The sequence below is a fragment of the Ascaphus truei genome, chromosome 10, assembly GCF_040206685.1.
Source record: "Ascaphus truei isolate aAscTru1 chromosome 10, aAscTru1.hap1, whole genome shotgun sequence".
NCBI classification, from domain to species: domain Eukaryota; kingdom Metazoa; phylum Chordata; class Amphibia; order Anura; family Ascaphidae; genus Ascaphus; species Ascaphus truei.
The window spans coordinates 38274541-38301771 of record NC_134492.1 but is presented as its reverse complement, the minus strand read 5'-3'; the positions used below and the strand labels follow the sequence as shown (position 1 = coordinate 38301771).

At 43.7% G+C, this 27231-nt stretch overlaps 1 protein-coding gene across 1 annotated transcript in view; it reads left to right on the top strand.

The window, feature by feature from the left end:
- Positions 1-13850: 13850 nt before the first annotated feature.
- The window catches only part of LOC142503851 (tenascin-N-like), a 48151-nt gene continuing 34770 nt past the window's right edge, over positions 13851-27231 (top strand). The window contains exons 1-2 of the mRNA XM_075616657.1: positions 13851-13983; positions 22026-22417. Of these exons, the coding sequence (XP_075472772.1) occupies positions 22036-22417 (382 nt within the window). The 5' untranslated portion in view covers positions 13851-13983; positions 22026-22035. The remainder of the gene's footprint in view (positions 13984-22025; positions 22418-27231) is intronic.

The following is a 27231-nucleotide window of genomic DNA, read 5'->3' as shown; positions in this document are numbered from 1 at the left end:
GAAGCAAGCGATGTCGCCTTTAACTTAATTACCACTATCGCAATGGCAACAGCGATGGGTGATGTCATCAGTCGTGTTGCCGTCGCTGGCTGTATAAGCGCAGCCAAAGAGACGTGCAAGAAGAGATAGGCTGAATCAGTCACTCTACCTACACGAGGAGAACGCTTGCAGAGACAGTGTTAGGACTTGCAGAGACAGAGGGCTCACCGTGACCTGGTCTGCAAGATTATACATGCTTTGGCCAAAGAATGTAACTAAGTGACCCTCACTTATGAGAAATCAGATAAGTATTGTGTGATTTGTCATGTTGGATGTAGCATTGGGGTTCTTTGCCTTTCACTTATGAATACATAAAACAGACACACTCAAAACAAATAAAGACATGTAAAATGTACAATATCTACAGGGTAAGATACATGTGATACCTGAAAACCATGGCAATAATGGCAAAATACCTCATACCTCCTGGAAACAAGTAAAGCTAGAAGTTAACGTCCCTATTTGTTTTACCTTACCCACTGCATAGAACTATTAAACATGCTTATAAGTGATCCCATAAAGTACAGCAGGCTTCTCTTGCATCTTCCCATCTGCTGCCCGTGATCCACGAGGAGGTGGCATGTGCTTTAGTTGCACTTGGGCTTCAATGCCACAGTCTGCCAGCAATTTTGCTAGGTCACAAATAGATATGATACATAAATAGAGACCAATTTACCGACATCAGATAAACAGCCTCAAAGGGAACCAGCTCCGGAGCCGGCGGTAACGGCTCTCTGAGGTGCGACTGCTCTCCCTTCGAGTCACCGCACTGACCAGCAACAACCTCTATCTCTGCCTTGCGAGCTTCGTCACTCACTTGCGTTACCATAGTTGGCATAGTATAAGTTAGAGGGATGCACAATCCCCTCTCTCCCCCCCACACACACACTCCCCCCTCTTCCCTTTTTTCTCTCCCCCACATTCTCTCCCCCACTCCTCCATTCATCTCTCATCCATTTCTCAGCCCCCCAGCCTCGCCAATTTATCTCTCAGCTCCCCCCAGCCCTCAAACCATCTCACAACCCCCCCAAATTAATCTCTTAGATCCACCTACCCACCAAACTACCTCTCTGCGTCCCCAATCTAGCTCTCAACTCTCTCAATCCATTTGACGGTTCCAATACCCTCCCATCTATCTCTCAGCCCCCCAGCTAACTGTGGGGGGTGGGAGGAGAAAGTTACTGCTAGTGCTCGGCACAATGGACCTGTAACCTTCAGTTCTGTGGTCTAGAAGCAGACCTGACCCGCAAGTATTTCAGCCCTAATCTTGGCAATCCCACCACTGCTACCAAAAATACGTCTGTCGCAGTTTGGGTTTGACCAGACAAGTTTGGATCGGAAACAGCAGGCAGAACACAGAGGTGAAAGCAGCAATACTACGTTCCAACTTTTCTTTTTTTTATTATTTGTATATGTAAAGCAAGTGACAATGTGCTGGCAATCGTTTGGTGCTCCTGTTATAAATCTGTAAAAATCCTGATTGTGTGCCTAACATAATGGCTGCTTCAGTCAGTGTACCTCAGCAGCTGCAGTGTATCTTTATATTACTAAGGTAACATTATCTATTGTTACAGTTTGCCGCTCAAACTGCAGGGAATATTAGCAACAAATTATCCCAAACAGGAAAGTGTTGCAAAGATCTTGCACTGCTTGGGAGGTGGGTTAAACCCTGCTATAGAGATCAAAGGATGCTTTAAAATTAATTAACAATAGCATTAAGAGTTGAATAAAAACAAAAAGCAAAATAAAACAACCTGTCCCTATTATCTAATACCACAAAACTGATTTATTTAAAAATAAAACAAACATATAAGATTTCACGTTTTGCTGTTTTAAATAAACTGAGATTTAATTTCTCCTGATCTAACAAGGAACAACATGGTACAAAGTTGAACAATAACTCACCAAGTCCAGGATGACCAGCTGTGGTCACACAGTTCTCGCTACATTGTTCTTTAAAGACCGAGTCCAACAAAGAAGAACTGTGGAGCTCTGATTGGAGTCGACTTGTATACTTTCCCAGTCTTCATTTGGAAACATGGAAAACCGGGTACTGACCAATCAGCGGAGACCATTACTGAGTCAACCAGGAGCAAGGGGGACATTGGTCTATTCCTCATCAGAGGTGTTGCTGGAGCTAGTGTCTTACAACGGTCACTATGGGCAGGGCCTGGGAGTGTGGGAAATCGGAACTGACCAATGGAACCCGGGCCAACAGCTAGAACCCAGACCCCGGTCCCGATATTCAGTTCCATACCTCCTGTAGGGTTAGACGAGTCACTGCCAGGGAGAGAACAATGCTCCTCGCCCCACAGAAAGGAGGCACAGATACAGTTTAAACACAGTAAACACTCAGTCAGAGATACATAACTCAGGTTACCTAGTCACAGGGCGTGAAGCCATTTTACAGCCCTGTGATGGCATATTATCCTCTTGGTTGCGTTGCCATCTTGACTAGTGGGCAGCTTAACCTTTATTGGCGTATGCCATGCTGCCCCTACCATCACAGTCTCAAAAGGGGAAAAATAAATTCCTTCCTGACTCAAACAATGGCAATCCGATTTATCCCTGGATCAACATACTTACTTACTTGTATATTGCAGTATACCTTTCCTTTCAATATGATATCCAACCTTTTGTTGAAGATATCTATTGTATCTGCCATCAGTCTCATGGGTAGTGAATTCCACCTTTTAACTGCCCTTACCATAATCAACCCTTTCCTTTGTTGCTGGTGAATTCTTCTTTCCTCCAACCTTAAGGGATGATTCACTGTAATTTGTACTTTTTTGGGGATGAATAGTTCTTTTGAAAGTTCCTTGTATTGCCCCATAATATATTTGTATATAGTTATCATATCCCCTCTTAGTCGCCTCTTTTCTAATGTAAACAAATCTAATTTAGCTAGCCTCTTCTCATAAGTCAGATTTTCCATCCTTTTTTATAGAGTGGTGCCCAAAACTGTGCTCCATATTCAAGGTGTGGTCTTACTGTTGATTTATACAGTGGCAAAATGACGCTTTCTTCCCTTCCATCCACATCCCATTTTATGCCCGATAAAATCTTAGTTGCCTATGCACCTACTGCCTGACATTGGGCACTATTGCTAAGCTTGTTGTCTACAAGCACTCCTAAATACTTCTCCATTAAAGATTGACCTAATTTTGGTCCATATAATTTGTAAGTAGCCTGTCCATTCTTGCTTTCCAAATGTATAACCTTACCTTTATCTGTATTAAATCCCACCTGCTATTTACTTATCCAAGTTTCCAGTTCATCCAAGTCCTTCTGGAAAGAAATTACATCCAACTCTGATTTTACTACCTTACATCATTTAATGCCATCAGCAAAGATGGAGACTTTGCTTTCTATGCCAACTTCAAGGTAATTAATAAATAAGTCAAAAAGCAGTGGTCACTGTACAGAACCTTGAGGTATTCCACTTACAACTTTAGCCCAACTTAAAAAGGTTACATTTATTACAATTCTCTGTTGTCTATTCTTCAACCAATTTTTAAATCATGTGAAAATATTTCCTTTATTTTGTACACTAACCTCTTGTGTGGAACCATATCAAAAACCTTTGCAAAATCTAAGTAGATTACATCAACTATATTACCCTGGTCTTTATTCCTACTTAACTCCTCAAAGAAACTAATACGGTTAGTTTAGCACAACCTATCCTTCATAAATCCATGCCAACTATTATTAATTATTTTGTTATCCATTAGGTATTCCTGAATTTTAACCTTCAAGTAGTTTCCCCATGTAACGGTTATACTCACCACAAACCTGGACCGGACCGCGGGACTGAGGTGGGGATAGATATACACCAACTTTAGACCACGAAGCCAGATCTGGGTTGCGAACTCCGTGGTCAAACGTAGCCGGGTCAGGACTGAAGAAGGCAGGGTAATCGGTAGACAAGCCAGGGTCAGGGCAGGCGGCACAGGAGCGGAGGTCCAGGTCACGGGCTGAGGTCATCATCAGGAAAAAAAGGTAGAAGTCGCTTCAGCGTAGAGAGCAGGAACTGGAACTACCGCTTCAGCGTAGAGAGCTGGAACTGGAACTATGACTTCGGCGTAGAGAGCCGGACACTGGAACTACACCGCTTCAGCGTAGAGAGCAGGAACTGGAAATGCACCGCTTCAGCGTAGAGAGCAGGAAACAGGAACTGAGGATCAAGTGCTTCAGCACAGAACAGCTCCCCCTAGCCGGGTACAGATGTGAGTAGTGGAGACTACTGGAAGCAGGAAGATTGCAGAAGGAGTAGCAGAGGATTCAGCGCTTCAGCACAGAACAGCACCCCCTAGCCGGGTACAGCTGAGAGTGGTGAAGGCCACTGGAAAGTCACTGGGAACAGGAACTGCAGACAGGACAAGAAACACTGAGGGCTTCAGTGTAACCGCTTCAGCACGGCGGAGTCTGCCAGAAACTAGTACCTATGGCAAGAAGGCCAAGGCAGGGCAAACAGAGATGCTGTGGCAAGCACAGTTACTTGAGAAAGTCTATGTTCAGCAATTAGAAAATGGGAGAGCCCAGTATAAGATTGGTGGGGAGCCAATCAAAGGACAGGGGTGTGAGGGAATTCCTCCAACGACAGAGCACAGAGACAGAGCTGCACAGGAGGCATCCAGGCTGCAGTGATTGCAGAAGCAGGAAATGCTGATTGCAGAAATAAGGAGGAGTTGACTAGAAGCTGCATAGTTCTGTAAGGAAAAGGTTTCAGCCAAACCCAGGAGCGGATTCCTTACACCCCACTATTGATGTCAGGCTTACAGGTCTGTAATTCCCTTGTTGTGATCCAGCTCCCTTTTTAAATATAGACACCATGTCTGCTTTACGTCAATCTTGTGGTACTGTGCCTGTGTAAATTGAGTCCTTGAATATTAAATGTAATAGTTTGGCTATTTCTGAACTTAGCCATCAGGGCCAGGTGCTTCCTCAGTTAACCGATTGTTAGTTCATATTGAAATTGTGGCTTCCTCCTGTGGCACTATTTTTGCAATGGGCTCCTCCTTGGTAAATACATAGGCAAATAATGTATTTCATACCTCTGCTTTTTCCTTATCTACAATAATTTGACCCCCCCCACCCCCTCCTCCCATCTGACACTGAAAGTGTCCTACATTCTCTTTTCTAATCTTTGTTATTAATGTACTTGAATAACTTTTTAGGGTTGATGTTACTTTCTATTGGAAACCATTTTTTGCGTTCAATTTCTCCTAATCTGATTGACCTTTTGCCACTTTTGGTACATTCCAAGGTCGCAGACCTGCCTGAGACACGTGAATGTGCTCACAAGTGATTTTGTTATTTGCTGTTACATTCCTTAGAATTCTGATATGACCCCTCTGTCCCTTCTGACTTTAAGAACCTAAATGCCCACCTCTTTCTTTCTATTTCTTCCCCTACCTGTTTATTCAGCCTCATTGATTTAGACTCGTTTGTTTTATACAGTATTTATTACCCAACGGTATAATATCTAACAATGTTTTAAACACTGCCCATTTATCGGCCACATTTTTCTGCAAAAATGTCATCCCAATTTATTCCTGGTAAATGATTCCTTACTTTATTAAAATCTGCCTGTAAAAAAGGAAGAGTCTTTGTTGGACCCGTATACTGTAATAGGGTTTTAGATCATTTATTTTAAATGGGACCTTGTTATGTTCACGGTTTCCCAAATATTATCTGACTTGAATATTTGTTATTACTTCTACATTGTTTGATATGACCAAATCCAGTAAAGCCCCTCTCCTGGTTGGTTCCTCAATAATTTGGGTCATGTAATTGTCTTTTAGCACCCACAAAAAACAGTTTCCTTTAGTCATACTGCTAATCTAATTTTCCCTGTCTATAGGGCCTATTCAGTAAACTTCGATAAGTGACTTGTCGACAGTTTTGAGCACTTTTCTGCAACTTGCAGATTCTGATCTCGGCACCTGAAGGGTGGCCAGATGGGATCAGCGATGTGCAGCTGATGGAGAAAAGGTATTCTTAATACATCGGATTGAAACTGGGGGTCTCCAGAGCTGACCCGCATTAATATCAGCTCGAAGACCCCCTACATCAATCCTATGTAATAAAAATAGATTCACAGCTAGCTTCATTACCTTACAGAGTAAACACTTAGGTAATGAAGGGGTTAAATACCAGTGCCCGGTTTGTTGGTGGTAGTGGGGGTGGGTGAAGCTTGCAGTTGCCACAGGGTGGGTGGTTAAGCCTACCAGCAGTGTTGTTGGGGGAATTAACCCCTTCATTATCTTAGCGGTTACTACTGCTAAGGTAATGAAGGGGTTAACCCCTCTCTCTATCCACCCGGTAGGCATAAACACCCACCACAGGCCAAATACTACCTTCATAGTGGCTCAGGGGTGGGTGTTTAGACCTCCCGGAAGGAATTAGCCAGCATATAGTAAATTAAAGTTGTATTTACAGTACCCCTGCCAGGATGAAGGCCATCTTCATCTTCAGTGGGCAGCAGCAGTAAAATAAAAAAAACTAACTACTGGCTAGTAATCCCTAAATTACCTTAGCGGTTATTAACCGCTATGGTAATTAAGGGCTCAATGCCCCCACTAACCACCCTGGAGGCCTAACCACCCTCCCCGGAGGCCTAACCACCCTCCCCGGCGCAACAACATCCATCCACCACCCCCTATACCCCAAACACCACACATTCAAATTGGCAAAATCACTAGTAGCCACATAGGCCTAATAGCGCTTTTGCCCATTTGTTTTCAAAACAAAATAAATACACAATAAAAGCACATTGACATAATGGTACAATACATTGCACAGTAGACAATAAACCAATGATTGTCTCTGTGATTATCTATTACTTGCCAATGTAGCTATCTGTGACCCATTGCGGGCATAGATTATAATTGTGACAATGGGTTAAATGAGTAGAGTTTTGTTTTATAGTAATTCATTTTTTATTTTATTGTAATGTATTTGAGTCTATTGCACTGTACTGATTATTTAAATGGGCAAAAGCGCTTTTAACGATCTTTGACTAATAGCATTTTGCTCATTTCTGTGTGGTGTTGGTGGTAGAGGGGGTGGATGAAGGGGGTAGATGCCCTGCAGAGGGTGGTTAGGCATTGAGGTGAGTGATAATCCCTGTATTACCTTAGTGGTTGTAACCTCTAAGGTAAGGGAGAGGTTAATCCCTCCCGGGAGGCCTAATTACCCTCCCTGGGACAACTATAACCTTCACCCACCCCCTCTACTCCCAACAAAACAGATAGTGGCGGTTAACCCCTTCATTAATTTAGCAGTTAGCGGTAATTAAGCTGTTTTTATTACTGAACCCCATTCATTTCAGGTCCGAGGACCCCCTGCTTCCCAAGGGACAGGCCCCATTATGGGGTGCCAGTAACTCCTGCAAGTTTAGTTCTCCCGCGTCATGTGATGAGGGACATTTAAATTAACAGAAGATACCAGCACCCCCTCGGGAAGCAGGGGGTCCTCAGACCTGAAATTAATGGGATTCAGGTCCAGAGACCCCTGTTTCGATTCTATGTTAATAAAATGTAAATAAAAACATGGCGATCGCCTGTATGAGATATGCCAGGAGATGCAATTCTCTCTGCGCAGCCCTTACAGACTGCAGGCGGATCACACAGGCAGATCTTAGAAAAGGACACTGCTAAGTCGATCGGTAAGGCATTTTCCGACAGAATGGTATCTGGCTTGCAAGAAATCTTTCTGAATACCATGATAACACAAATGTCAAACCAATCGGTAGGAACATGCCAACACGATTGATATGGCAGTGATCTTATCGGAGTTACCTTAATGGGCCCCTAAGTCTGGGTAACTAAAATTATTAAAACATGACCTAGTTTTGCTGCCTTATCCATTTGCAAAAGTATTTTGGCTGCCTCAATCTCACGGATATTTGGTGGTTTATGGCATATTCCTACAAACATATTTTTGTCCTTTTACGTCCACTGCTAACTTCTATCCCCAAAGTCTCATTTTCATGAGTCCTTCATAAACACCTTCCCCTATAAAACTTCCCTTATAAAACTTTTAAATCCGGCTTAACATATTTGCTCGATCCCTCTGAAAAAGGGAATAAGCCTCTAAATGAACTGCACAAGCATGAGTTTCATCCCCCCGTGTTTCAGTAATGCCCGTGGTATCATATTCATCCCTTCTAGCTATTAATTTAAGCTCCCCCATTTTATCTGCCAGGCTTCTTTCATTAGCAAACATGCACTTAAGGTTAATACCAGTCTGTGCTATTAGCTTATCTGCTCCTGCCTTTCTACTCCCATTGATTTTAGTCTACAGAAGTTTACTAGTATTATCTGTATTTAATATGGGTGCCTCCCTGCTTGTTAAACTCCCCCTCCCCCCCTCATGACCCCTAGCTTTTTACCCATTCTTATCTATTGCATCTGGCCCATTACGTCTTGCTTGTCCCTCCCCCCTCCTCCCTAGTTGGAGAGCTGTTAGCGCGTCAAGTTGGCTATAGCAGTTTAGTAAGTATACAGTATGTTTATATTGAGATGCTGTGTTGCACACTTAGAGATGAATGATGGTCTTTTATTTGTATGGCGCAGGCATATTCCGCCGCGCAGTACAACGTGGGCAGGGAGGGCAGCAGTATTGTATAATAAGAGAGTACATACTGTATAAGGATTGTAAGCACTCATTACCTCTTTGTATCTGTGTGCATGTCCGTCCTCATTTCAATGTAACTGGTCATGTACTATACATTACTCTGTACTCCATTGTTCCGCACTGCGGAATGCGTTGGTGCTTTACAAATTAATGATAATAATAATATAAACTGAGACAATAAGAAGGAGGTGCCCGGCCCAAGGAGCTTACAATGTAGATGTCACAACATACTGTACTTCTGTATATCACAACATACTGTACTTCTGTATATCACAACATACTGTACTTCTGTATATACACTGTTTCTGTTATGGCACAGGGAATCGATCACTCCCCATATACAGTAGACTAACCGCAAAAATGGATATTATTGCTATTGTTCTGCATGTGCCAATTTTAACCCCCAAAAATCTTTTATCAAAGGAATGATGTGATTGGTGTGTGTCCTGCAGATCTGATTGTAGCATTTCCTATAATAAAAAAAACAGCAAAATGAATACCCCGCTGTGATAGTCTCACGTATGTCACCAGGAGATGCAGCCCGGTTCTGATTTATTGTGGCGTGGGTGAAGGTAAAATGATGTGTGTATGCAGATGTAGCTAGCCACGTGTGACTGCGGTAAAACGCTGGAAACCCGAGGCGCTGGGAGAGGTAACTGCCGCGACGGCGCTGCGTGGGGTCCATTTTTTTCAATGGGACCTCCCGCAGCGTCAATCCTTCCTGGCCGCATTCGGCCTGGTCACAGGATCGCGTGCGCTCGCGGCCACGCAAACGGTAAGTCCGGCAACATCTGTATACAGGCATACCCCGCTTTAAGTACACTCGCGAGTAAGGACATATCACCCAATAGGCAAACGGCAGCTCACGCATGCGCCTGTCATCACATCCTGAACAGCAATACCGGCTCCCTACCTGTACCGAAGCTGTGCGCAAGCGGGGAGACTATAGAGCCTGTTACAGATGTTATTTACATCAGTTATGCACGTATATGACGATTGCAGTACAGTACATGCATCGATAAGTGGGAAAAGGTAGTGCTTCACTTTAAGTACATTTTCGCTTTACATACATGCTCCGGTCCCATTGCGTACGTTTATGCGGGGTATGCCTGTAATAAGTTTATCTGATTTTACACCTTTATTTTTTTATTTTACATGTTTTAATGTATAGAAATAAACATAGAAAAAATCCCAGCGTTTATTTTTTTTTTAAGAAATAGAAACCTAAAATATGGAAAAGAGTAATTACAACTAAACCCCGTTATAACGCGATCCGTTACAACGCGAATCCGCTTATAACGAGATGCAAGCGTGGCTCCCAATTATCATATTTATGAATACTTTACAACACGATTATTGGTATCGTAAATACTTTATTGTACAATGTATACAATTGTACATTATTTCTAACGCGATCCGGTTATGCTGCTGTGGTCTCCAAGCACAGCGTTATAAGGGGGTTGAGCTGTATAAGGCAAAAATAAATCATATTACTGTATTCTTTTAAAAGAAAAATATGATCCAGGGATTAATCCGATTGCCAATTCTTGGAGTCAGGAAGGAATTAATTTTTCCCCTTAATGGGGTTTTTTGCTTGCCTTCCTCTGGATCAATAAGTAAGTATAGATATAGGATAAAGTATCTGTTGTCTAAATTTAGCATAGGTTGAACTTGATGGACGTACGTCTTTTTTCAACCTCATCTACTATGTAACTATGTAACTATGTCCCGATTCAAAGCAGAATTTTTGGAATATCATAAGTTAAGAGGTCAAAATAAAACTTTACACAGTTCTATATTATGGATAATACTTGTGCCAGGCTGTGTGCATATTCATATGTAAGGCCTTGTACAAAGACATATTGAGGCCTCTATTCAAAACACCACAAATGTCATTTGTGGTGTAAAAGTGACGCATGGATATCTTAAAATTAAATAGCGCTTATTTTTCTCAATCTCCACCTTAAGCGTCATAAATGGTTTTAGTTATATATTTTGGCACACAGAAACCGAATGAGCAGGGTGCAAAATAGAATGAGTGTCAAAATCATCTGCAAAGTTGAACCTTCTGTAATTATATTGTTAGCGCAGAATTCAGTTGCTATATATCCACCAAAAACTTGGAGCATGGATGTTTCATTATAAACTGTAGGTAAACAAAATGTATTATTTTTACAGTATGACTAGTATAAATAATATTACACAAATAATGTATATTTACTAATACTAGAAGTAAATAAAAAAAATACATGTCATTCTGCAGTCATTTTAATGGTATCTATGCATCATATGTTTGAAGTTATATTTCATACATACTGTCATGGAAGACCAGCACTTAACACAAGGCACCAGACAGGATAAAGCAGTTCAATAAAGAGTATTTATTTCAGCTGGAGCCAGCAAGCGCAGCACAAAAAGAAAGAATCGGAGTTATGATTCACCAAAAACAGGGAATACCGGGGAATCCTAGCTGGCTAGGTGCCAGGTACCACTTCAAAGGCTTACTCGGGGGTTGCTCACATACCTCGTAGGGGTAGGGATCGTCCAGACCTCAGTTGTGCTATTCGCGAGAAAGCACTTTTGAAAATCCCGCTCAAAAGTCCTGGTCTCTGCATCTCCGGCAGCGTGCAAGTCCCAAAACACAAAATCAAGTTCAAATCTCCCGCTCGGCCTCGAGACTCGTTCTGGGTGGCTCCGGGAAAACCCTCAGCGCACACCGCTGTCAGCTTCCACTCCAGCGAACGAATGAACTTGGGAGCTCAGATCGGGCCCTCTTTACATAGTTTCCCTGCTTCCATTGAAAAGCTTGGGAAACGGGGTGGCGACCAATCACAGCACGGATGCTTTATCTGTACCAATCGCAGCGCAAGGGCTTGCCTGGGTTGGCCTATTCGGGCTGGGGGTGTGTTTATACAGAAAGGACAACCCATAGGGGGCGGGCTCATGGGGGCAGCAGTGTTTTCCAACCTGCCAATCAGAACAGTGCCTACTGAGGCGTGTCCATCAACTGTTCCCCTGGTCGGCTGGATACCTCCTGCCGAGATGGCCCCTGTGTCTGAAGGTAGACAAATTCTCCACTTTCCGGACCAATGTCTCCCAGAGACACGAAGGCCGACAATCCCCGCTCTTTCTTCTGCTTCCCATACCACACTGCTGCTTCTCGCCGGGCGGAACCCCGGTCTCCTGGACATGCAGGCTGAGTAAGGGAATATCAGCCCTGCATGTCCGGGGGACCCGGCAAGTACATTTTTACAATTGAAAACAGTACATCTCCCAGGAATAAAGAAAACATGGTTACAGTGTATGCAAGGGGCTACAAAGTATATTTAAACAGGGTAGCTCCCGCGTCTTTGGGCCGGATGAGCCACAGGAAAAGATGGGCTTAACCTTTAATATGTGGGTCCCTTGGCCCCCTTCCATCACACATACAACGCCCATTCCTTCCGTCACACATACAACGCCCATTCCTTCCGTCACACATACAACGCCCATTCCTTCCGTCACACATACAACGCCCATTCCTTCCGTCACACATACAATGCCCATTCCTTCCGTCACACATACAACGCCCATTCCTTCCGTCACACATACAATGCCCATTCCTTCCGTCACACATACAAGCCCATTCCTTCCGTCACACATACAACGCCCATTCCTTCCGTCACACATACAATGCCCATTCCTTCCGTCACACATACAACGCCCATTCCTTCCGTCACACATACAACGCCCATTCCTTCCGTCACACATACAACGCCCATTCCTTCCGTCACACATACAACGCCCATTCCTTCCGTCACACATACAAAGCCCATTCCTTCCGTCACACATACAACGCCCATTCCTTCCGTCACACATACAACGCCCATTCCTTCCGTCGCACATACAACGCCCATTCCTTCCATCACACATACAATGCCCATTCCTTCTGTCACACATACAACGCCCATTCCTTCCGTCACACATACAACGCCCATTCCTTCCGTCACACATACAACGCCCATTCCTTCTGTCACACATACAACGCCCATTCCTTCCGTCACACATACAATGCCCATTCCTTCCGTCACACATACAATGCCCATTCCTTCCGTCACACATACAACGCCCATTCCTTCCGTCACACATACAATGCCCATTCCTTCCGTCACACATACAACGCCCATTCCTTCCGTCACACATACAACGCCCATTCCTTCCGTCACACATACAATGCCCATTCCTTCCGTCACACATACAACGCCCATTCCTTCCGTCACACATACAACGCCCATTCCTTCCGTCACACATACAATGCCCATTCCTTCCGTCACACATACAACGCCCATTCCTTCCGTCACACATACAACGCCCATTCCTACCGTCACACATACAACGCCCATTCCTTCCGTCACACATACAACGCCCATTCCTTCCGTCACACATACAATGCCCATTCCTTCTGTCACACATACAACGCCCATTCCTTCCGTCACACATACAACGCCCATTCCTTCCGTCACACATACAACGTCCATTTTATGAACACTTGTATGACTTTTTAGCACAAAAATGTTGACGCACAATTATTATATCAAATATGATCTTCGTACTTTGCTCCATTCAGAGCCCGGATACAATGTACCAAAGGGTCTCATGTGCTTGGAGTGGACGTTCTGCAAGGAGGTCATCATCATGTTTAGGGACACTAAACTCGCAAATAACAGGTTGTATATCTAAGAGCTTCTGCTGTCCAAGGGTGATTGTCCCTTCAGTACAACATGAATTCAGTAGCGTAATATAGCCCAGTTTAAGGGTACGGCCTGTAAAGTGTGATAGCGCCAATCGGCTATCGCACGTTATAGAATAAGGGCCTATGGCTGCCATTCATTTAGAATTGGGATATGGTGATAAACCCAAGTGGATCACGGATTATTGTAAAAAAAAACTAAAAAACATAAAAGGCTTATTCACCAGCGTTATATTTTCATTGAAATAAATGATCAATGATCCCATTTGTCGGGCTGCTTCCCATATATTGCTTGTCCACCTAAACCTGACAATGCCTTATCTTTTACAATGGATTTCCATGGTGCTTTAAATGTGCTGGGATAAAATGGGATGGGGGAGAGGAGGGTGGGTTAAATGCAGAAAGGGGTGGGGAAGAGATGAAGGGGTTCCATTCATTTTGGAATAACTTCTCTTCCACAGATGGAATGAAAGGAACACCCCTGCATTGGCTATTGGTTCCCTCTGCTGGGTGTAGAGGACACTTAAACAGCTGACAGTGCAAGGAACTTACAGACCCCAAACCATCAGCTTCTGGTAGGTGCACACTTGTCTGGGGTATACAGTGCATGTTAGCAATTGGTAAATCCTGCATTTTGGTAGTATGTTTATTATAAGAACACTAATAATTATTATTATTATTAACCATGTATCTGCAAATAAGTCACAGAAGAGTTGTATATTTAACTGCAGGCACATGCTGTACAGGATCATTGGACAGTGATCAAAGCGTGACAGTACTGCTACTTTATGTGCTTGTAAACCTAATCTTCCTGATGAAAGAATAGGGAATCTAGTTTTTGTTAAACAAAATACCTGTGCTTTTGCTGTTCTTGCATTTACAGAGTTCTTGCACAAAAGGATTGTACTTTCCAGCATCTATGCACAGTACCAATACTTTATTTAATGGCATATCGGCAAATGGCAGTGGCAGCGTATGTGCTGTGTTTTAGAGGCAGACAGAAAAGTGGTTATTAAATACTTTGTTTTATGTGCGAGTATATGAGTAACTGCTGTGAGCTAGTAGCTTGTGTAAAATCAGTGTCTGGATTGCATACAGTATGTGCTACTGTATTTGTTACCTGTAATAATACACATTGTGTGTCAGTGTTAGGTATTTTTGTTGTCTTTCAGCAATGTATATATGCTGGGCTTTTTGTATTAATTATCTTTACTTTCCATTGTCACCCTGATCAGACGTCATTAGGAAATACTCTAGAGAACAGGCTGATACAATAAACCTCATATATTGCCCTTGGCCCCTTGCAGACGCACTTACCACAACTTTCCTCCCACTGCCTCTGTAAGTTCTCCCACTTAGATTGTAAGCTCTTCGGGGCAGGAACGCCTTTTCCTAACATTACTTTTATGTTTCCACCACTTATTCCCATTATGTGTTATATTATTATGTCACGTGTTACTGCTGTGACGCGCTATGTAGATGGATGGTGCTATATAAATAAAGATATACATATATACATAATCCAATTACTAGTAGAAATATTTGATATGTAAAAAAAAAGGATTTATTTGTGGACGAACTTTGGTCACCGTTCCTATTCTCTAACGCTTGTTTTAGAAAACGACCCTGATCACTGCAACCTAGGAATTGTTGCACCATTCTGTCCTTAGCCCCTGCACAGTGCTTGACAGGGCCCCCTCAGGCAGTGATGTTGTTAACAAGACATATACCATGATTGATTCTTCCTGGAAGCAGTTCTGCATGATCACACAGTATACGAGTGTGAGTTTGCGGTCGGCTTCTCATGCACTATTATGTGATGACTATTCAATGCTAATATTTGTATACTGCGGACCCTGGGAATTTAATGGGATAGTGTCGCAAACTGAAGCATTGCTCCAAATACAAGTGCAAATATGCATCATTTTAACTCCGTTACTTGAAAAAATGTGCTCTGCTCCGCTTGCACCCACGAGTGTTGTGTGATTATGGGAGGCGTTGGGGGAGGAGATGGTCAATACAATATTATAACAACGTATCAACATTTGCTGCTGTGACTGGTCCACTTCTCCCTATTGCGACAAACAAACCCCCCCAGGTCCCAGGTGCCAGTAACCTCTGCTCCTAAGAGACCTGCGCCAAATGTCAGGCTCGAGATTACAACCTGCACTCATATATCACTGGTACAACTTAATGCAAATTAAAATGTTGATTCATATCCACCATAGACATTTTTTTTGATAATACGCAGCTGCTGGTGGATTTCTTTTTCTCTGTACCACTTGTTATTTTTAAAAAAAACTATTTTTTAATATTTAGTTTAACACCCCCCCCTTTTTAAACATATTTTTCTGCTATCTTCATACAACTTGAACGTTTGACTGTTGTCTGTTCAGCTAAATAAAGAATCAGCAAATTCCATCTAACATCATTTTCTTAACATGTCAGGGTGAACTGATAAGACTTAATTTATACATATTTTTGTTTTCTCCATACCTGTTTTTATTTTTTCCCCCCAGATATATCCAAACACACATATATAAATACAATATACAATATAAGACAATAAAAGATAAGAAGACAAACCAGATTACACAAAAACATTTATTTGGCGGATACCATTGAAGTCTCAATATTAACACATACATTATTACACATTAAATTATTACACATATTACACATTAAATGATCCCCATAAATTAAATAATTTGTACTTTTCCCAATTTGAGTTGTTTGTTCCCTACGGTCTGTTTTTTTAACCATTTCAGGAGAACCCATTACGTACCCTCACATATTTTAATTCGGGTTTTTCTTTGATTTAGGGGTAAAAAAAAATAATCCACATTTCTTAAAGAATTATTTGGAGCTTACACATATTTTTTTTTAAAGGAGGAACTAATACCACAAGTCCTTTTAATCTTATTTTTTTAACCTTAAACATTTTGATCAAATGTAAATGAATGTGTTCTTTACAGTATAAAGTAATCAAATATGTTTACGTCTATTACACTGAGTGAAACCATTGGGCTTCAGCTGACAAAATTCAGATACTTAGATTGTAAGCTCTCCGGGGCAGGGATTTCCTTTCCTATTGTTTGATCTTGTTTGTTACATACTGTATGTGTATATATATATGTGTATATATATATTATAATTCTCTGTACTGTATTGTCTCTCTTGTACAGCTGTGAGTACTATATAAATAAAGATATGTATACATAACTGTAAAACATTCCAGCTGTTCACAAGGGTGACGTATGCTGTACGTTACCATAAGTAGTGAGTATCCACTGGCAGTCCCCTGGCACTAAGCACTATGTTAGTTGCGAGTAAAGTACAAATGTAGCAGGATTTATGGTCTCCGGCATTGGGGAAAACTGCGTGAACGCGGCTTCCCCGGCGTTGGAGGATTACCGCAGCAGGGGGGTCCGATCGGGAAGCACGGATCCCCCACAGAGATGTCGCGGAAGCACTATTTCCAGCGCAGCTGCTCTTTGCTTTTTCAGCCGCAGCTCCGGAGATACAGAGTCCTGATACATCTACATATGGGGTCTATTTATCAAGGCAAACGTGAGGCAAATTCTGAGGCAATTCCTTCCGATGTAACAGAGAAAATGGTTTGGATTTCAATAGGATCATTTTCTTTAATTGCCCCAATTTTGCCTTGATACATATGCCCCTATGCCAGTGTTTTTTAACCTTTTTTTGGTTAAGGAACCCTATCATTATACTGTGAAATTCTGCAGAACACCCAACCCTCTCTAATAGCGCGTCTGAGATCAGATGCATTGTAAGGAACCCCAACCCTCTCTAATAGTGCGTCTGAGATCAGATGCATTGTAAGGAACCCCAACCCTCTCTAATAGCGCGTCTGAGATCAGGTGCATTGTAAGGAACCCCAACCCTCTCTAATAGCGCGTCTGAAATCAGATGCATTGTAAGGAACCCCAACCCTCTCTAATAGCGCGTCTGAGATCAGATGCATTGTAAGGAACCCCAACCCTCTCTAATAGCGCGTCTGAGATCAGATGCATTGTAAGGAACCCCAACCCTCTCTAATAGCGCGCCTGAGATCAGATGCATTGTAAGGAACCCCAACCCTATCTAATAGCGCGTCTGAGATCAGATGCATTGTAAGGAACCCCAACCCTCTCTAATAGCGCGTCTGAGATCAGATGCATTGTAAGGAACTCCAACCCTCTCAATAGCGCGTCTGAGATCAGATGCATTGTAAGGAACCCCAACCCTATCTAATAGCGCGTCTGAGATCAGATGCATTGTAAGGAACCCCAACCCTATCTAATAGCGCGTCTGAGATCAGATGCATTGTAAGGAACCCCAACCCTCTCTAATAGCGCGTCTGAGATCAGATGCATTGTAAGGAACTCCAACCCTCTCAATAGCGCGTCTGAGATCAGATGCATTGTAAGGAACCCCAACCCTCTCTAATAACGCATATGAGATCAGATGCATTGTAAGGAACCCCAACCCTCTCTATAGCCTATCTTAGATCAGATGCATTGTAAGGAACCCCAACCCTCTCTAATAGCGCGTCTGAGATCAGATGCATTGTAAGGAACCCCAACCCGCATGCCTGAGATCAGATGTATTGTAAGGAACCCCAACCCTCTGTAATAGTGCGTCTGAGATCAGATGCATTGTAAGGAACCCTAACCCTCTGTAATAGTGCGTCTGAGATCAGATGGATTGTAAGGAACCCCAACCTTCTCTAATAGCGTGTCTGAGATCAGATGCATTGTAAGGAACCCCAACCCGCATGTCTGAGATTAGATGTATTGTAAATTCTTCTGTATTTGGTACAATTTTGAAATGACGTGAAAATTGCCGGGAACCCTTTAGGGATGCCCGGGGAACCCAAGGGTTCCTAGGATCACCTGTTGAAAAACACTGGCCAATACTGTGTTGTAGCAATATCGCAGACTCTAGGATATGTGCCACCCTTAGGCAAGCACTATTAATGACCCCCCTCCGGAAGCAGGGGGTCCCCGGAGCCGAAACAATTGCGCTTCAGCTCCTGAGACCCCCTGCTTCAATCCCACAACTATAAAAAAAAAAGGAAGCAGTAGTGGTTACACTTTCCCTCCTGCCCCCCGGAAACATGCCGCCCTACATCCTTACAGTATATGGACGGGCCTGCATTATCAACATTCATATGAGGTGTATCTTCTGATGTAGCAGAGCAGACCAGGCAACATAGAGTCTCTCAAAATAGGTACACTTTACCATAACAGCAGGATAGAAGAGCTCCAACTGCTGTGAAGCGCTATATACATTAATGGCGCTATACAAATAAAGACATACATACATACAAATAAGTGAAATGCCTCCAATGCAGGCACTTACACATACCACCTATATTATATTAATGTATTTGGGATATACCTGTATATACTAGAAAAAGGAGTCGAGATAGAATCCCTGTAATAAACGCAATTATCACATCTACATAAAGGGGCCTCCAGTATTTACTAAGATTTTAATTTGCACTTCTTTGTGCGTGATAAGGTCAGTGATAAAAAGTAAGTGTAGTTTAAACCTTCGGAAAATGTGTGTCGTCTGTATGAAGACATCACGCATATGACGTAATTTGTTTGAAATTAGTTTTGACGCGTCCCTCATGTTAAATACCTTGCTTACACAATTTCAATGAAAACAGAAGTATGTGTATTTTGTATTTATAGCTAAAATGAGTACTAAATGTCAATTATTAGTGTAATATCATTTATAGTAGCCATACTGTGCAATATATATATATATATATATATATATATATATATATATATATATATATATATATATATATATATAACATAATAAATCAGTGCTGCGTCAAATACATTTTTGGGTTGATACATAGGAAACTCATTCAGCGCTAATACTTGGCGACGATTTTGACGCACTTTTAATTGATTTTGTGGAGCGCAGAAACATTATTTTTTTTGTGCTTATAATTAACATATGTACACCTAGCGCTATTTCTGTTCACCAATACAAATGGAAAAAATAACCATTTTGGCTGCAGCTGGAGAGATGTGAGCTTAGTACAGAGGCGCACACAAGCACATTTTGTTTGACTTGTATCAATTTTGTTAAAACGAAAACCTGTTTGCGACGCTTAGAACATCGGCCCCATAATATGCAATCAGTTACCAGCTACTCTAATTGGCTGAAGGTCCTGACACAACAATGGGTGCAGGAGATAGATAGGGAAGCACCCCCCCCCCCCTTCCTGCTCTGACACACTGACAGAAATACTGCAGGTACAATCGGTACAGCTGTTCTGTATCAGTTGACGAACCCAAAAAACAGGTACTGTACCTTCTAAATAGGTACAGGTGGAGGGTGTGCAGCAGCTAGTTTTATGCAGGGTTTTAGCAGTTGTTTTATGCTGGCTATTAGCCGTACGTTATATGCAGAGTTTTAGCAGTGTGTAAAAGTAGCAGCTATATGCAGTGTTTTAGAAATACATAAATATTATGTTTATAGCAGTAGGTATGCACAGTATGCGCTCAGGGTATATGCTGAGGCTACCAGGAGGATCATATTTGATTTTTTTTGTGTGTCAAAATTTGTGCTAAAAAGTACTACAAAGTTTAATAAAAAGTGCGTTGTATGCATGTGATGCATCATTTGTTGTTTGAAATGGATTTTGACGCATTGTTTCTTGTTGAATACCTGATTGGTACAATTTAAATTACAAACAATTATATGTAATTTTGTCATTCATTACTAACTAGAGTTAGTAACTATCAATTATCATTGTAATAATATTTATTATAGCCACATTGTGCAAAATAATACATTTAGTTGATCTATGTAATAAAATATCTGAGCTGCGTCCAATAAAGTTTGCTACATACATAGCAGCTTCATTCTGCGCCAACACTTTTAACAGACTTTTAGGGTTTTGCACATACTGTAGGTCCCGGTATGTTTTATCATTTGGTGTATAATGTGTTTTTAAAAGTGGCTGATGAGTTTTAACTATTAGTATCTGCTGTATTTTTGCAGTGGGTATACACTGTTCAATGTTCACCTTGTATATATGCTACAGTAGTTGGATGTGGATATATGCTGTATTTGAAGTCAGTACAGTGTTATCCATGTGTTAATCTGCAGTTATTTGATCTTTTTAAAAACTTCCTTCCTTGTTTGTAACAGAATGTGTTACCCAGACGGACATTTGGGCTAACCCTGCACAGATTGGCTGTAGGTGCAGAAGTGGTTAAAGACTTAGTAGGACATACAATACAATAATAAGGTTGCTTCTGTTGTTTGTAACAGAATGTGTTACACAGATGTTTCCTCTGTTGCTCAACTGCTAAAACTCTGACTCGGGCCCTCATTCTCTCCCGTGTCGTTTACTATAACCTCCTGCTGTCCGGCCTTCCTGCCTCTCACCTGTCTCCCCTACAATCTATCCTAAACGCTACTGCCAGAATCACTCTACTCATTCCTAAATCTGTCTCAGCGTCTCCCCTCATGAAATCCCTCTCCTGGCTTCCGATCAAATCCCGCATCTCACACTCCATTCTCCAACACTTCTGCCCCTCCTTACATCTCAGCCCTAATTTCTCGCTATGCACCATCCTGACTCTTGCGTTCTGCTCAAGGATGTCTTCTCTCTACCCCCTTTGTATCTAAAGCCCTCTCACGCCTTAAACCTTTCTCACTGACTGCCCCTCTGGAATGCCCTTCCCCTCAATACCAGACTAGCACCCTCACTATCCACCTCAAAACACACCTGCTTAAAGAAGCTTATGAGTAGCACCGTGGATAATACTATACACATGATACTTAAAGCTTGACCCCTGCAGACGCACTTACCAGAATCCTACTGTCTCTGTACGTTCTTCCTACCTACCAATTAGATTGTAAGCTCCTCGGAGCAGTGACTCCTCTCCCGAAATGTAACTTCTGAAGCACTTATTCCCATGATCTGTTATTTGTATTATTTGTTATTTATATGATTGTCACATGTATTACTGCAGTGAAGCGCTATGTACATTAATGGCGCTATATAAATAAAGACATGCATACATACAAACACATTCAGATGTATATTTGTGCTAACCCTGCACCATATGGCTGTAGGTGCTGAAGGAGCCGGATTACTCACTAGGCAAATGCCCTGGGGCCCCCCAAGGTTAGGAGGCTCCCGTAGGTTGCGGTGGGAAGGTACTGTGGCTCACCATGTAGCCGCCCGGCGGTCACTGTCTGCCACACTCTCCCTCCTCCTGTCGGCGTCAGGATCCAACTTCCGCCCGACCGGAGAAGGGAGCTGCAGAGTCCAAGGACCTCACCCAAGGTAAGAGTGAGAAGGGTGTCCCTTACCTTCTCTGGAGCAGTCCTCCTCTGGCAGCGCCACGTTGTCATGGCGACGTCACATGGCGACGCATTACGATGACAACGCTACATCACATGACGCTGCAATATCATGACACTGCAGGAGGAGGGCCGCCTCGAGGAAAGACCCCAAAATCTTGGTGCCTAGGTGCCCCAGAAGTTCTTAATCTGCCACTGAGGTCAAATAAAGACTTCGTAGGACATACAGTACAATAATAAGGTTGCTTCTCTTTTTGTTTTAATACACAAGGGTTTCGTGGATGGGACACAGAATGGACAACATGGCTTTCTGGGGAGTTCTGGTGAGGTTCCTGCTGTGCTGTCCCCTTCTGCTTCTGACATCTGCTGCTGTCATACAGACCTCTAACCCCAAAAACTGCAGCAGTGGAAAGGGGCTCACCTTCACCCATGTGTATAGCATGCCTGACTCCGAGGAAGCGGCTGGGCAGCTTCAAAAAGTGGAAGGAGATGATCAGAATCTCGTCTTCAGGCATCATATCCGTTTGCAGACCCCTGCAGCAGACTGCGAAAAAAGTGGCTTACTCAATGAGCTGCTGTCCAGGCTGAAGTCTCTGGAACTAGAGATGAAAGTGATGCAGGAGAAGTACATGAGCTGCTGTGGAGCTGAAGGTGCAGCTGGAGGTACAGCTGTTTGTCTGCTCTAATAGATTACTGTCACAGTGTTGGACTGGGGTATAAAGGCCCACAGGGGGAAACTGATTGTACGGGTCCACTATATAACCACAACAGGCAAAAAAAGTTCTAAGACTTGCACTCGTGCATATATACGCAAACATACATACATATATTCTAAGGGTGGCCACTGACACTCATGTTGGTTCTGAGTTTTCCCACAAAATGTATGTGTTTGCTTTTGGATTTTTACAAAAAATTATGGAAGAAAACCAGAATAAGCAAGAAAATACCAAAGCATGAAAAAAACCCCCCAAATAAATGTAAAATAAAAAAACAACAGGAAACGCAACTAATATAACTGAATAACATTAAATAATTTAAAAACACATGGCGAGAAAACGCTTAACGATGGGCATGTGGCCTGGTGTGTTGGCTCTAAATAATGTTTGGATTTTGGTTTTAAAAACCTTAAAAGGAAAAATTCAAGCGGGGGATTTTTTTTTAACTCTCTCCCTTTTATTTGTTTAAGTGCATTTCTGATATGATGATACCCAATGAGTTGTAGCTGTTGTTGCTAGCTGGGCCTAAGACACTGTTACCAGTGTCTAAATAGAGTTAAAGCAGCAATACAGGTTTCATTTTTGTTTTTAAATACAGGATTGAAGTAGGGGTCTCGGGAGCTGAATCCCATTAATTTCAGCTCCGGGGACCCCCTGCTTCCAGAGATACTTACCTGCGAAGAGGGTGCCGGTATCTCTGTGGCGTTTAAGTGTCCCAGTGATGCGGGTCAATAGGAAGCCGCACTGGATTACTTCACGGCTTGCGGGGCATTTAAACGCCGCCATTTCGCTAGGCACACAGGCTGCCTGGTAGTAGAGATAACGACACCCGTATGGAGGTACATCCGGAAGCAGGGGGTCCCTGGCGCTGAAATGAACACCGTTCAGCTCCGGAGACCCCCTGCTTCAATCCTGTAATAAAAAACACCAAAACAATAAATGAAACCTGTATTACTACTTTAAGTTATCACACTATAACGAAGGGGGAGAGGTACCACTATTTTTATTTATTTCCCTACACGCGTACTGTAGTTCCACTTCCTTTTCAAATACTATTGAGTTTTTAGAACATACATATGAAGCATAAACCCGTTTTAAAAACTGTGTCCCAATGGGATTTGATCCAATTCTTTGCCATGTTTGGGATGTTTTGGATTTGGACACCGCTACTTTTTAAAGAACACTTCAACCACTGACAGTAATGTCTACCAGATGCTACACGCACAGATTCTGTGAGCAGGACGCAGAGTAGATCCATGTAATGCTGTCTCTGCAATAGCAAAAGTCCCCGCACGGTGGTGTCATATTCCAGGGATGCTCAACTCCAGTCCTTTTCAGGATATCCCTGCCTCAGCACAGATGGCTCTATCAGTCCCTGCTTCAGCACAGGTGGCTCAATCAGAGGCTCAGTCTTTGACTGCTTCAGCACAGGTGGCTCAATCAGAGGCTCAGTCTTTGACTGCTTCAGCACAGGTGGCTCAATCAGAGGCTCAGTCTTTGACTGGGATATCCTGAAAACCTGACCTGTTGGGGGGGGGGGGGGCTTGAGGATTGGGGTTGAGCACCCCTGTCTCATGGCATAGTGCTCAGAAGGGTGCAGGAATAGGTGCCAGCGTGATGCAGTGTGCTCTGTGGCCGTGTACAGGACATGGATCTCTTGGTCACTCAGGTTAACGCCCTCTCAGACCTGATGGATTTACATAAAATAAAAGAAAGTGAAAAATGCCGGCATTTACCGGCAACTCCTCTAACGTCTCCAATAACCACTCCCCAAGAGTTGCATCGCAATGCCTTCCTGTGGCCTCTGGCTAGAGCACAATCCTGTCTGTCTTACTGCACAAACTCTTCTATCTTATACAGTGCATCCTAACCTCTTCCCATCTATATAATCACCGCAGCCCCTTCAGTGCCCTATTGGCGTATTGCGTACGTCATGAATGGTGTCACCCTGAGCCCCCTTATGATGTATGATCTACGCCAGCGGTGCTCAACTCCAGTCCTCAATCACTAAAAACAGGTCAGGTTTTAAGGATATCCCAGCTACAGCACAGGTGGCTCAATCGAAGACTGAGCCACTGATTGAGCCAAATGTGCTGAAGCAGATATATCCTTACAACCTGACCTGTTGGGTGGCGGGGGGCTGGGGCTTGAGGACTGCAGTTGAGCACCGCTGCACTACGCCATGGCCTTGTTTTCTAGGCGCCGATGTCTGTGGAGCGTTGACCGTGAACCAAACTGAAGCGATCACATGATCACTCAGGAGAGCGCAGTCATGTGATGTCTAGTTCCTGGAGGGTTCATGGCCACAGAAGTGGCAGGACCCTCCGGCACTGAAAGGGTTCACTTATTTGCTGCCAGTTTGCCATGCAGTTGTGTTGCTTTGCACTGCACAGCAGACTCCTCTTGCACCGTATTATAAAGGTGTTACAAGTGCCTGACCTCTGACCCCATGCTATCCTGATCATCACACATTTCATGGGGAGGTCTGGCAGTAGTTTGATGTTTGTATTTTTATTAAAAAAAACTTTCAAGGGCTTTCATTTGTTTTTTTAAAAAGGCCAACATTATTTTTTTTTAGGAGCTGTTTTATAACAAAGGATCACTGCAACTTGTAACTTGTTGCAGCTTTCTGTCCTTAATAGGTAGGGTGACCAGATGTCTCGGTTTAGCCGGGACAGTCCCGGTTTTTTAATGCCTGTTCCGGCTGCCCGACATTTATTAAAATGTCCCGTTTTTTTGTGGCGGTCCCGGTTTTGACCATCAAAGCAGGGGGGGCAGCAGAGAGCAAGAATGCAGGGAGGAAAGCAGAGGCCGGGTCTGAGCTGCAGAGGGTGGGGGCAGGGATAGCTGCAGAGGGAGGGGGCGGGGATAGTGTCAGCGGATCCGCAGCAGTGAGAGCTTCCGGTGTCTGCTGCCAGGGCTCAAGATGGCTTCCCCCCCACCCCACGTTCCATAGTGACACACACACTCACTACAGGGAGACAGAAACACAGAATTGGGAAAGAGACACACAAAGTATGGGAAGAGAGAAAGCCACACACAGCATGGGGAGTGAGACACAGCATGGGGAGTGAGACACACACACACTCACTACAGGGAGACAGAAACACAGAATTGGGAAAGAGACACACACAGTATGGGAAGAGAGAGAGAGTCACACACAGCATGGGGAGTGAGACACACAGCATGGGGAGTGAGACACACACACACTCACTACAGGGAGACAGACACACAGAATTGGGAAAGAGACACACACAGTATGGGAAGAGAGAGAGCCACACACAGCATGGGGAGTGAGACACACAGCATGGGGAGTGAGACACACACACACTCACTACAGGGAGACAGAAACACAGAATTGGGAAAGAGACACACACAGTATGGGAAGAGAGAGAGTCACACACAGCATGGGGAGTGAGACACACAGCATGGGGAGTGAGACACACACACACTCACTACAGGGAGACAGAAACACAGAATTGGGAAAGAGACACACACAGTATGGGAAGAGAGAGAGCCACACACAGCATGGGGAGTGAGAGACACACAGCATGGGGAGAGACCCACACAGCATGGGGAGAGAGAGAGACACACACAGCATGGGGAGAAAGAGACACACAGCATGGGGAGAAAGAGACACACAGCATGGGGAGAGAGACACACACACAGAGCATGGGGAGAGAGAGACACACACAAAGCATGGGGAGAGAGAGACACATACACAGCATGGGGAGAGAGACACACACACAGCATTGTGAGAGAGACACACACACAGCATGGGGAGTGAGACACACATACAACATGGGGAGAGAAAGACACACAGCATGGGGACAGAGACACACAGCACGGGGAGAAAGAGACACACAGCACAGGGAGAAAGAGACACGCAGCATGGGGAGAAAGAGACACACAGCATGGGGAGAGAGAGACATACACAGCATGGGGAGAGAGAGACACACACAGCATGGGGAGAGAGAGACACACACACAGCATGGGGAGTGAGACACAGCATGGGGAGTGAGACACACACACACTCACTACAGGGAGACAGAAACACAGAATTGGGAAAGAGACACACACAGTATGGGAAGAGAGAGAGCCACACACAGCATGGGGAGTGAGAGACACACAGCATGGGGAGAGAGACCCACACAGCATGGGGAGAGAGAGACATACATAGCATGGGGAGAGAGAGACACACACAGCATGGGGAGAGAGAGACACATACAGCATGGGGAGAGAGAGACACACACAGCATGTGGAGAGAGAGACACACAAAGCATGGGGAGAGAGAGACACATACACAGCATTGGGAGAGAGACACACACAGCATTGGGAGAGAGAGACACACACAGCATGGGGCGAGAGACACACACATACAGCATGGGGAGAGAGACACACACAGCATGGGGGGAGACACACACACAGCATGGGGAGAGAGAGAGACACACACACAAAGCATGGGCAGAGAGACACACACAAAGCATGGGCAGAGAGACACACACACAGCATGGGGAAAGACACACACACACACACACACACACACACACACACACACACACACACACACACACACACACACACACACACACACACACACACACACACACACACACACACACACACAGCATGGGGGAGAGAGAGACACACACAGCACAGGGAGAGAGAGACACACAGCATGGGGAGAGAGAGATACACACAGCTTGGAGGTAGAGACACACACACACAGCATAGGGAGAGACACACACAGCATAGGGAGAG